The 13,116-nt window shown below is 41.8% G+C and overlaps 1 protein-coding gene and 1 long non-coding RNA gene across 5 annotated transcripts in view; one reads left to right on the forward strand and one right to left on the reverse strand.

The window, feature by feature from the left end:
• The window catches only part of FRYL (FRY like transcription coactivator), a 143,974-nt gene extending 133,314 nt beyond the window's left edge, over positions 1 to 10,660 (forward strand). For 3 of the 4 annotated variants that reach the window (XM_081332088.1, XM_081332085.1, XM_081332087.1), the window contains 5 exons: positions 86 to 154; positions 4,414 to 4,431; positions 6,451 to 6,561; positions 7,397 to 7,596; positions 8,669 to 10,660. In XM_081332088.1, the coding sequence (XP_081188214.1) occupies positions 86 to 154; positions 4,414 to 4,431; positions 6,451 to 6,561; positions 7,397 to 7,596; positions 8,669 to 8,924 (654 nt within the window). In that variant the 3' untranslated portion in view covers positions 8,925 to 10,660. The remainder of the gene's footprint in view (positions 1 to 85; positions 155 to 4,413; positions 4,432 to 6,450; positions 6,562 to 7,396; positions 7,597 to 8,668) is intronic. The other variant, XM_081332086.1, reaches the window with a different exon arrangement.
• LOC308670536 lies at positions 6,583 to 8,661 on the reverse strand. The gene is made up of 2 exons (XR_014027031.1): positions 7,681 to 8,661; positions 6,583 to 6,976 (listed from the first exon to the last, which is right to left on the reverse strand). It is a non-coding gene; the product is annotated as an uncharacterized lncRNA (long non-coding RNA).
• Positions 10,661 to 13,116: the final 2,456 nt, after the last annotated feature.

The raw sequence follows: 13,116 nt of genomic DNA on the forward strand, positions 1-13,116 counted from the left end.
AAAATGCGTTGTCAGTGTTCGGGCTCGTATAGGCATCAGTGATTCTGCTTTGACTCTTTCAGCTTGCCTCTGTTTTATTTTGCAGTGGCTGAAAGATTGCAAAAGGACTTTTGGTACAGACGATGGTATTCCTGGAGCTACTACAGATGCTCAGGTAGGCCTCTGCTTCCAGTCACTTGTGTCTATTTATGTCATGCGTAAATATGAAACCATCCATACGTGCTGCAAGTATGAACAGGTCCTAATGTTCCCATCAGGTTAAAAAGTAAAAAAAAAATTTTTTTATTTTATTTTAGCTATCAGTAATAAAAACTTGGCTCTTTGATCTGTTTGGTCCAGACTGTGGGGTTGTTAATTTAACTGGGTTTTAGATTTACTCTTGGGGCTTTAATTTAATTTAATTGTTTTTAATTGATTTTAATTTTTTGTATTTCATGGTTTTAACTGCCCTGTAAACCGCCTTGAGCCCTATGGGAATAGGGCGGTATACAAATTCAATAAAATAAATAAATAAATATTTCTCGGGAAATTTAGAACGTATTAAGTATTGGCCTGGAAATAACGGATTCTTCTTATTAAAAAGAAAAAAGAAAAAGAGCCAGCTTGTGGGTTTCGGTCTAATAACATTGAACAGATAACCAGGAAAGATGGAATCAGTCTTCAAATGCTCCTGTTATGAAACCGCTATTTGCAAGGAAGAAACTTGGTATTCTGCATATCGGCTCATCAGATAAATAGCTGTCTGGCACAGAAGCTAAGCTGCCTCAAATCTAATTAGTTCTGGGTGACCTACCTGGAAAGTAATATTAAAAATAATTAGTTGGACCACGAAAATCTGATCTGAAGCGTTTGTAAAGAGCTACCCACAGTAGAAAACACAGATTTCTTAAAAGCAATAATTACGTTAAAGCATTTTTGAAAGCATCAATAACAGCAGAGTTATTAGTAAGTATATAAAAAAATACTGTTAACCGGGGGGCGGGGAATCAAATATATCCATGCTATTTCTGGGGTATTGGTGGTTTGATTTTAACTATTAGATGAAGGCGGATGGCCAACTATAGCCTTGCCACAGGAGCTGGTATATTCTTTTTGCTTTACTAGAACTGTCAGGAGAAAAAAAAAATCTTCTGAGTTTCCAGAGTTGTCTTTGCATCTGGAAGAACAACTAATCCTGAACGGTGGATAGACTCAAAACTTCTGATACTACTTCTAAGAAGACTTGTCTTCTCCAGACTTGGAGAAGAAGCAGACAGATTTTTTTTATTACTATTATTATTTTTTAGAAAATGTTTAGATTTTGTTGTAATTTACTCTCATTTCTTTCTTTATTAAGAAGTTGGCAGGCGGTTCCAAGGAGAGAGTTAAAATTTTAAACAGTAACAGATTTGGTTTTTCTTGGTAATGTAGATGCTAGTAAGTAACAATCTGTAGCAAATTTAAGCAGCTGCCTTTCCCAGCTACCCATTAAAGAGTTGGGGCTGAGAAGACTGAAGCCGAGAGAGTAGGAAAGGATGTTATGCAGAGGTCAGGAATTCTGGGAGTTGAAGTCCACGAGTCATAAAAGAGCCAAGGTTGCCTACCCCTGGCCTAGGCCTAGCCTGCTTTATGACTCGTGGACTTCAACTCCCAGAATTCCTGAGCCAGCCATGCTAAGGGGAAAGGGAGAGGTTTTTCCATGCTGAGCTGTGCTGGCTCAGGAATTCTGGGAGTTGAAGTCCACGAGTCATAAAAGAGCCAAGGTTGCCTACCCCTGATTTAGCCAATAGAAACACAAGAACCGATCTATTTTAAAGCATAGAATATTAAGGGAAGCTTTGTTTTAACAATGGGTTGTTCAAGAAAGTAAGCCTTTAAATGAACCAAAATAATTGCTCAAGAAAAAAAAGCCTTCAAGGGTCTTCAAACTTGGCCCTTTTATGACTTGTGGACTTCAACTCCCAGAATTCCTCAGCCAGACGCTGCTTCAGAGAAAGGCAGAGACAGGACAGAATTGAGCTTGGAAGAGACGGATCCGGTAGCGGTCTTCTAGCCCCAGGTGAACTTGCTAGCTTTGAACCGGATGAGAGTAGAACACGAGCTGGCTGAGGAATTCTGGGAGTTGAAGTCCACAAGTCATAAAAGGGCCAAGTTTGAAGACCCCTGGTCTAGCTGACTGCTGTGTGGGCAGAGTGTGGGAGGAACTTTGCTGGCAATAAGACCACTTGATCATTCAAACAGAAGGAAGCAATGGAATTCCCTGTATTTTACGTGTTCATGCCGAAGTTAGACAGTAATCTGTCCCCGGTGCTTTCATTTGGATTTTTGCACGATCCGAGATTCTTGGACTTGGCATAAATGGCGCATTCCACTCCTGTGACTCTAGAATATTTATTTTCTAGAGAAAAGGTATTTCCCCCTTCATTCGGATAGTGGGTGTGTGTTTCCCCCCCCCCCCCCAAATAGCAGTACTTGCAAAAAGAAGTTGATTAGCAAGCTGTAATTCTGATCTTGTTTCGGAAGGCTATCTTGCATATGCGTGTTATTTCCAAGACAGAAATATCAATTGGGGGGAAAAAATACCAAGCTTGGCTACGGCCATCTAACGCTAAAATAGAAGCCCGCTGTCAAAAAGATTGAAAGCTGGCTAGACATCTTCAATGGCAGCGGTCCCCAACCCCTGGTCCGTGAACCGGTACCGGGCCGCAGCATGCCACCGACCGGTCCGCACAAACAAGCAAAGCCCCATCCCGTGTGGGATGCAGGCAGCCCCCCAAAAACCACGTGGGGAAAAAAACTTTCCCTGCAGAACCAGCCCCTGGTGCCCAGAAGGTTGGGCACCTCTGCTCTAGGGCAGGGCTTTTCAATCTTTTCACCCATTGTACCACTTTTAGGATATGGCAACATCCGAGTACCACCAGTCGCCTAGCAAGGTGTCAAAAATTTGATGACCACAAAAAAAAGGAAAAAAGTGATGAAGTACAGGTAGTCCTTGACTTACAACAGTTCACTTGGTGACTGTTCGAAGTTACAATGGCACTGAAAAAAGTGCCCCCCCAAGCCACAGCCGAGCAAGACGCCTGCCTGCCCGCCTGGCGGCGCTCTTCCTCCTGTCCAAGGTTTTCATTGTTTTGAGGATTGGCTGGGGTGGTGGGGTGTTTAGTTTTTATTCCCCCCCTCCTTCCGTCTGCTGGGTGGTTGCAGCAGGTTTTGGTCACTTCATATGACCCTGGGACACTGTGACCGTCATAAATATGAATCAGATGCCAAGCATCTGAATGTAAATCACAAGACCCTGGAGATGCTGCAACATTCCAGCTGATCCCGGCGCTTCTTCTGAGCTCAGCAGAAGCGCCGGGATCAGCGCCGAGCTCCAGCTGGAGCCTGGCGCTGATCCTGGCACTTCCGCTGAGCCCCGACAGCCCTGCAGCTCCATCCGTCTCTCGCTCAGGCTTGTGCGGTGCTGCCACCGGTTCAGCTCATTCCCCTCCCCCGCTACCACTTTTCTATCATGGTCGCGTACCACCTACCAGGTGCCAATGTACCACAGGTGGTACCCGTACCACTGGTTGAAAAGCCCTGCCCTAGGGTGCTGGCCTAGCCTTGTTCAAGCCTCTGTTTTCAGGCTAGAGATCTAAAAGGAGTCGATATTTCCGTTCAGCTTGAACGCAGAACCGCCGTTAGGAAGATCTGGGCTATGGCCTGCTTGATTGGGCCACAGTCCTTTAGTAAGCCAGGAAACAGGCCTGCACTATTGCTGCTTCAGAGAAAGGCAGAGATAGCACAGAATTGAGCTTGGAAGAGACGGATCCGGTAGCGGTCTTCTAGCCCCAGGTGAACTTGCTAGCTTTGAACCGGATGAGAGTAGCACATGAGCTTTTTTTTTTTTAATCTTTGCAGTGGTTTTTTTCTTTTGTTTTGTTTGTTTATCAGGAGGGAATCTCTTCTTTTTTTCTCTCCCTGTTAAGAATACGATCCTTTATTCCTTGCAGAAATTTTGTCTTCTGTTTTCCCACTCCCGTTACAGTTACATCTATCCGGGAGTGTCCTATATGAGTACTTACCGTGAAGTTCTTTTAAATGCTTGAAGTTTGATGTCTGCCTTCACAGTTGTCGCTTAAACCTATTTATCCCCAGTTTTTGTTTTTGTTTTTCTTCTTCTCTCCATTCAATATCAGAACTTACTTGTCACTGCTTTTCACTATACATTTGGGTCATTTTGCATGATAACAAAGCAAGTAGTGCAGCCAGCTGTTCTATCATCTATAAATACTCAGTATTATTTTTATACGTGCATTAAATTCTTCTTTGGAAGTTTTTTTTTCCCTTTAATTATATCTGGGACATTCTAAGACCCATGGAAAATAAAGTTCTATACTAATTCTTGATCTTTTTCCTTTTTGTGTTTTGTGACCCGCACACCTTCTTGCTTAGCATTTGGAAATTCTAGCAGTAAGTGATGGCTCTTGATTTATCAAATAATTAACTATGCCAGTAACCAAACTGGCTTTCATTTTTGTCTCTTGTCCATTTGTGATATCACAGTGTTTCATTATAAAATATTATGGAAATAACAATCGCTTTGCTTATCTATAATTCTAACTCCTCAGCAGTCCTTTTAGATGGCAGAATATTGTAGCTATAGCAAATTATTCCATTGTTAGTTTTGCTTATTTATTTTAAATCCATATTAACAGTCATATCCACTAATATACATACACAAATAGAGGTGATGCTATGCTTCTGTTCACGAATCCATTACCTTTGAGGTTGAAATATTATTAAAAACAATCAAAACATTAAGACTATATATACAGACTGTATCAAAAGTCAGGCTTCATGGCCGGCCACAGGGCAGGTTCAAAGGCCACATGTCCAAAGAGTTAACGAAGCATTTAGAAGGAAACGGCAACCAATTTGATCGTTTAATTTATATAATAAATTGTGCATGGGGCCTGATTTTTGGTACACCCTCTATGTATGTATGTTTATATGTTGTGTGTGTGTATGTGTAGAAACGATACCTTTACTTGCAATACAATAGATTGACGTGATTAGGGCAGTGGTTCTCAACCGACGCAATTCATTTCACAGTAAGACGGAGCCCACATATGCAAGCGTCCCTGCCAGCCGTCCCAGAAAACCTGGTTTTCAAGGCACCGGTCCTTTTTATTCATTTGCCTAATGGCTGGAGAAAGAAAAGGTTCATGTGTGGTCCTGACCCAACCTGTCTTCAGCCACCCTGTGTTTGGGGGACTAACTTGTGCTGACTTAAAATTATTATAGTCCTCATGTGTAATCTAGGATCCAGCATCTGATCTGCTTCGGTACATTTTGTCAGGCGAAATGAAGCGGTGATGGGAGTTCAGGCCCATTTGAGCCTTTTCACCTCCCGCGTTGGGGGCTCAGTCGTTGCACACCACCGCACAACCTGGACAAACGTCCGTCGAACACAGCGCGAGGTCGAGATCCGTTAACGTTTGAACATGCAGGATGAAAACATTTTCCTCCCCCCCACCTCCTCATCCCCACGAGATCGTGCATCTTGTGCGCCGGTTGTATCTGAGACAGCAGCTTCTTGCCATTTTGAGAAAGCGTTCGTCGCTCGGCTAAGCATGCTGTAATTCCAGGCCTTGGCCATAAGGCTGAGACCATGATTGGAGGCAGCCAGTTGGGGAGGGTGGGAGCCATAGTTGCCCTAAAAGGAAGGAGGAGCCACGCAGGAGGACACTGCTTGTCCATTGCGCCGCCGGGAAGTAGCTTTGAAAAGGGACCTAGGCAAGGACCATAGATGAGAGGGTGGGATAGATGGGAAGAAGGCGTGAAAGGGAATCGCCATTGTGCTTGAAGGGATTGCTAGCTCGTCTCCTCTCTTCCTCTGGCAGGGCCGGAAGAGTTTTCCTTTTAGGGTTTCTGGTCTGATGGAGGGAGAGAATGAAATGTTGCACGCCGTGCCCCAAGCGGCATATCCAGAATTGCCTGTAAACAAATGAATTGCCGGCCTCGGCGGGGGATATTGGGATTATATCGGTAGGATGGACATTATTTGATAAGAGTGCTTGACGGGATGTGCCGTGAAAGGTTGAGAACCACTGTTCTAAAATTAGAAGCGACAGATCACCCAAAATAATACAGACAGGTTTTTTTCCCCTGCGAGAGCATGGCATTTCTGAAATGTCATCAACGTCCCTTTGTCTTTGCTGGAAATGGCTGCCCTTCTTAAAAGCCAAAGTTTATTATATAGCCAGCAAAAGAACATTTACTTTTAAAATTCTAAATCCACAGATGACTAGAAGCCCTGGTTTTTCTCTGATTAGCTTCCTCCTCCATTATCTTAACCTTTCTCCCTCTGCAGTAAGCGAATAACTATTTTTATATTGCAAATTCTGCTCGTCACCCGTTGTATGCTATTGTCGCTTTCTTTGGATAATATATTGTTTTTCAGGTAACCATTTATTTATTTATTTACAGGAGTTAGAGCTGTGTCGGAGGCTATATAAGCTGCATTTCCAGCTGCTCCTTTTATTTCAAGCCTATTGTAAACTTATCAGCCAAGTGAATGTAGTGAAAAAAGAGGCAGAGGTAAAGAAAATGACACTGAAATGGGATATTTGCTTTTATTACAAGATTTAGTGCTAAGAATTACATCTCTGATGACAACAACAACAATAAGTATAATAGTAATAATAATGATGATGATGATGATGATGATGGAAGGGACCGTGGAGGTCTTCTAGTCCAACCTCCTGCTCCGGCAGGAAATCCTATACCATTTCAGACAAATGGCTGTCCAGTCTCTTCTTAAAAACTTCCAGTGTTGGAGCGTTTACCGCTTCTGGAGGCAGGTTGTTCCACTGGTTAATTGTTCTGTGAGGAAATTCCTCCTTAGTTCCAGGTTGCTTCTCTCCTTGATTAGTTTCCACCCATTGCTTCTTGTCCTGCCTTCAGGTGCTTTGCAGGATAGCTTGACTCCCTCTGAGAGGCAACCCCTAAGTCTCTGAATTAAAAGATTAAATGGACTAATAAGAGTGGCTGTGCACCGTGACCATTCTGCTTTTGTGCTCAGGTGTGCACTCAAAAGCGGTTGATAACCCGTAAAGACACAAAATTTGATAGCTTATCAAAGGTTAGACAATGCAAATTCATCTTAAAGTTAGTTAAATATTAAATCGGTTTGAGACTCGATCCTCATCCAGTTTTATCAGATTTCAGTTAAGCACCTAAGCACCAGCATGCTCACTCTCAATGCTTGAGGTATCTACGAGAATGTAAGCCAATATTTAATCGTGGTAGCTTAATTTCTCATCTCACCTTAAATAATTTAAACATACTTTCTGCATAAGGCTGTAACAGAGTGTGGGGGGGAAATGGCCCTGCTACAAAAAACAAAAAAATGCACATGTCTCTCTTTTCCTAGGTCATAAACATGTCGGAAGAGCTTGCTCAGCTGGAAGCCTTCTTGAAAATAGCTGCCGAGTCTGTTTCTTATAGCAGTATTGAAGAAATTCACATCCCAGAAGCTTCCCAGACCAGCACGGAGACAGCCATTCATTCGCTCATTGAAACTTTACGGAATAAGGATTTTTTCTCTGCTATAGCACAGGTCAAAGCATTCAGGTACTGCAAATGGCTTTTTACTAACATTCCTTCCTTGAAAAGGGACACAGCTGGGAGGGAAAAGCAGGAAAAAGAGTGACTGACCTTGCATCGTCAACAGGAGCAGGTGCATCTTCTCCAAGGCGTGTGGCTGAAGCAAGCGGAGTCTGTAAACTCAAAGGAAGATGCCCCAGAGACAGGCTCCGAGCCTCCCTTTTTATCCGTGCCTTCTTTCTCGACATGTTTCAGCAGTTAATCACAGCTTCCTCAGTCGCCAGAACTAACTAACTGATAACAGTCTCAGAAACATGCATCGTCTAAAACATAAATCAAACCATCCTCTGCTACCAATGTCAGGGAATAATTCTTCCTATCAGAGGACGATGGACCATGCTTCAGATGATGCATAATACGTGTGGGTGAAGGAAATAAAGCCCGACGCATATTCTATTAAAAAACCTTTAATCACAAAAGAAAAATATATATAAAGAAAGCTAACCGACTACATTCTCTCTCATCAGACAGTAAAAGAAAAGAGTGTAAAGACAAAAACTAGAAAACTTTATGCTTGCAAAGCTAACTCATAACATAGCTAGACCATGACATTCACTATGGTTACCAGATAGGTTATCAACATAGGTGCAGAACAGAAGGAAATGTACAATTAGAATTGAGCTTTTCGGACGAGCTAAAAAAAACGTGCAGTGACGGTCTCAACCAAGGACGTAAATCTGGGCCCACGGAAACGAAGAGCGCTATAAAGTATTGGTAACATTTCATGCTAATAGAAGAGGCTATGTAGGCTGAACTTAATGGTGCTCTCTGAGCTTGGTGGTTTTCTTGAGATGTTTCCTGACCCAGCTAGGTAACATTTTCAGTGAACTGAAGAGTGCACCAGCTGCTCCACAAGCAACAGGAAATGCAGTCACTGAGCCTAGTTTGGGGAAAATGGGTGGTGTTTTTTTCCAGCAGAATTTAGCAGAATGCATGCAATTTACACCTCCCTAGGAAAAACTCAGATGCATTAATTTAGAGCAGAGATGGCCCACTTGATAAGAACGGTGACTAATACCTTGGTTTCTTGTGTCCCCAGGTGCATTTGGCCCAATGACATATTTGGCGATTCCGAAGAAGATCCGATTCAAACCCTCTTGCACATATTTTTCCGTCACCAGACCCTTGGCCAGACCGGCAGTTTTGCAATAGTTGGCTCAAAACAAGATCTGTCAGAAGCCAGCTCAAAACTAATGGAACTAAATTTAGAGATTCGAGAATCCCTCCATGTGGTGCAGTCGTACCAGCTTCTTGCAAAACACACGGCTGTGAGGAATCTGAGTACAGGATTTTGAACCCCTCTTCCTCAGAAAAAACACTGAAAAGGGTGGGTGTGTAGGGGGGGCGCCTTTTATCAAGCACCTTTCATATCGAATGAAACTGTTCCTATTCTCCAGGGACGATTTTTTTTCTAGAAACAAGTTGCGTAGTTTAGTAACAGTTCTCAAAACAGCTGACATCACCTTTAATGCTTTTTTTACCTTGTGTCAGTAATATGAACTCATTAAAAAAAATTGCATTAGAGAAAAGGGCTAAAAGCAATGCCTATAAAATGCATTTTTTCCCCATCATAAACAGAAAGTACATGGAGTTGCAATAATAGCCTCTTAACTTGGAGATAATGAAAGCAGGTGAAATGAGGCTAAAATGAACAATGGTTGTTTTGGCTGAAGACCTGTGAAAACTTTCTGGCTTTTAGACAGTAAATAATCAAATAATGTTTGATTCATAATTTTGAGAGTGTCATGAGGAATGTGCTGTATTATACCGGAATATAAAAGACTGTAAAATCCATTGATTTATCAATATTGTATTTACAATTTATTCTATTTTTGCCTGTAATGATAAAAATCATGCGTGCAAGTAGGAATGAATGGCTATCCAATCATCATATTTTGAGGATATGGACGTTTGTTAAAGTTTGAGCATGCCGAAAAAAAGCACTGCAAGATTATTTTTGGAAAAAAGTATATATTTTTAGCTTTAATTCCTAGTCTGTAAATGTTCTGGAGTTTAATAATATTTAAAACTGGAATTATCCAGGTTTTTTTTTAAAAAAAGAAATAATATATCTCTAACTGGTTTGGAATACTGCTCAGTTTTCTGATCAGGGCTTATAACAAATAACTGATAACTAACCAAAAAGTAGCTGCTTGCAGAGACTTTAAAAATGTATATTAAAGATGCCTATTGTCCCTCAAAACTCACTAGAAAAAAGTAACTTATTTTATTCTGTACATATTCTAGAAATTGTATAGTGTAAAATTCAGTATTTTTTGTATAAATGTTCAATGATGTTTTATTTGAGAATAGTGTTCAAAGCTGGGGCGGGGGGAGATAGAACAGTGTTTATTATCTGTCGTTCTGCAGAGTTCAAGAGAAAGTTTGATTAGGCATGTTTTTTCACGATTTTTCTTTTAAGCAAAGGCATCGGAGGACTATGATAGGGAGAACGCAGCCTACAGGCCCCAAAAGTCACCCTGTAATTCCTTGTCCAAGCATGCAGCATAAAATCAAACCAAAACATTTTAATGAAGCAAAAAGAGCAAATGCAATTCCTCTTATCAAACAAATCAAATCCCCAATTATTTTATGTATCTCTCATGCACTGTGATTAAAAAATAAAACAAGTTTCCAGGGAGTAAAATACAAAAAAGTTAGCGTGGGCTTTTTTCTTTGGGGAAATCGATTCTGTTAAAACATACAGTTATGCTGAAATGCATTAATTGAAGGCACTGCGTTTAGAGACTGTTGGACTGATAACCCAAATTTTGTTCCATTCCATAATTCTTGTTAAGAAGATACAGCACATTCATAGTCACTGGGCTTTTTTAGCCCGATAAAATTGAATTATTCTGAAGGGTCTGTGGTACTTCAGGTTGCGTTCTTAATTATTTAATAACCCATTATAAGCATAGATGTAGTTTTTAATTGTGTATTATATTTTTTCATAGTTTATCATTCTCCTTTCTCTCTGTGTGTGTTTTGTTTTTTAGGGGGGGGGCTTGTTCAAATAAAAATGTCAATTTACTCTTTTGTGTACTTTCTCAAAGAATTGGGGGGTGTAGTTTGGTGGAGAATACTTGATTACATCTTTAGTGACTCAGCCTTCCATCCTTCCAAGGTAAGTAAAATGAGGACCCAGATTGTTGGGGGCAATTAAGCTGACTTTGTAATAATGCCGCTTGGGGTGTGTGTGAAAGCCCTAATAAGCAGGCATATACATAGAATGAAGGCTACTGCTAAGCTTGTAAGCCGCCCTGAATCTTCGGAGAAGGGCGGGATATAAATGGAATTTTTTTTAAAAAAAATTGTTGTTAGCTGCGAAGTCGGGTCCAACCCATCGTGACCCCATGGACAATGTTCCTCCAGGTCTTCCTGTCCTCCACCATCTTCTGGAGTCCATTTAAGCTCACGCCTACTGCTTCAGTGACTCCATCCAGCCACCTCCTTCTCTGTCGTCCCCTTCTTCTCTTGCCCTCCATCTTTCCCAGCATGAGGCTCTTCTCCAGCGAGGCCTTCCTTCTCATCAGGTGGCCAAAGTATACTTCTTTTTAAAACCTTTGGATGCTTTTCAACAGTGGAGCATGCATTTAAACAAGACTGATTGGCATTTAAGAGACTTGTACATGCCTAATGCAAAACAGTGTGTGGCACTGAAGGACTTGAGTGGAGAGGGAAGCATCTCCAGACACAATGGGGGACTGGCGCTTCCAGAGCATCACATCATATTTTGAGTTTTAGGAATTCACTTTTTCAAAAGCAAAATTTTAAATTTGACAGCCTGGCTCGCTCGATCATTCGTAATGACAAGATTTGTTATTTTCTAATGTTGCCAGGTTACGTTTCGTATCTCCTACATCCTTTGAACATTCCCCACCTCTGGAAAGGCATGGGTCCAGGCCCCAAGACTTAAAAAAGTGTATCATCAGCTGCCTGGATCAGTGATTTGACTCGTGATGCCTCTTTCCTATCCGAGACGTCTGTAAACAGTGTGAGAAATAGGCTTTGTCTTGGCTAATTGGCAGAGTAGCACTGGCCACCTATGAACGTGAATTTCATTGCTCCTAATTTTTACACCGTTTTTAAGCCTATTAAGACGACCTTTACCATGAAAACTGTTGAAAGTGCTCAAAACCAAGTCCTGGTCTCACTTCCAGAGTGTGTCCACGTGTGTGCAAAATTTGAGTTGCCATAGTAGCACACAGGTTTTCGCAAACAATTGCATAGGTGCTACATGAAACGACCTAAATTATACAATTTTTCAAAAAACAAATGCCACATTATATCTGGAGTGAATACGTACTAAAATTGAAGCAAAACCTGGTAAGTGCTTAATTATCACGGAACAGCCATGCACTCATTTTACTAAAAGGACAAGGGGAAAAGAGTGATTTTAAGAGAATCAGTTTGGTGTAGAGGTTAAGGCATCAGACTGAGAGACTCTGAGTTCTAGTCCTGCTTTAGGCACAAAGCCAACTGGCTGATGTTGGCCATCACAAACTCCCAAAAACCTTGCCAGAAAACTATAGGGAGTTGTCCTGAGGTAATTGCCGCAGTCAAGACTGACTTGCCACAAAAAGTCCCTCATCTTTGTGGAAGCCCCTCAAATACTGGAATACTGCTATCATGTCACATCTAGTCCTTTGCTCTAGATTGGCCATTCCCAAATCCTGCAACAGTTCTTCATACGTTTTAGTCTCCAGGCCTTTAATCATGTTAGCTGCTCTTTTTCTGCACTCAACTTTTTTTTCTTTTTCTTTTTTGGAATTGTGACAAATTCACACTTCAGGCAGTCTCTAGATCAAGGGTAGGCAACCTCGGCTCTTTTATGACTCATGGATTTCAACTCCCAGAATTCCTGAGTCAGCTGACTCAGGAATTCTGGGAGTTGGAAGTCCATGAGTCATAAAAGAGCCCAGGTTGCCTACCCCTTGCTCTAGATCTATGTTTCTCAACCTTGGCAGCTTTAATACACGGAATTCGACTCCTAGAATTCCCCAGCCAGAATTCTGGGAGCTGAAGTCTGCATACCTTAACAGTTGCCAAAGTTGAGAAGCGCCGCTTTAGACAATGGCCGCTGCTCCCAACATTGGCAGCCAGCGTGGGATTCTTGGCCTGCCGCTTCCTCTGGCTTTGCAAAACGGAAGCGATCGGTTCTGCCAAATTCCTTTGTGCCGTCTGGACAAGTCCAGGAGTCAAACCTCTCCATCTAATGGTGATGCACACATCTCTAAAGCTGATGTTGCGCTGTTCCATCACTCATTACTCAAGAGATTCAGCATAATGTATGAGTGGAGCAACCGTCTCCCTTACAACCAAACTCCTCTGGTTGAACTTTTTCTGCCTGAAAAGGGGGTAGAGGCTACCACTTTATTTAAACCTCGAGGCCACGGACAACTACACTCCTCAGTTCCCAGGTAGGGCCGAGAGTGAATAGGAAAGACTTATCCTTTCAGCCAGCAATAACTGGATTATATCATGTCA

Source organism: Vipera berus (assembly GCF_964194415.1).
Source record: "Vipera berus genome assembly, chromosome: 7".
NCBI classification, from domain to species: Eukaryota; Metazoa; Chordata; class Lepidosauria; order Squamata; family Viperidae; genus Vipera; species Vipera berus.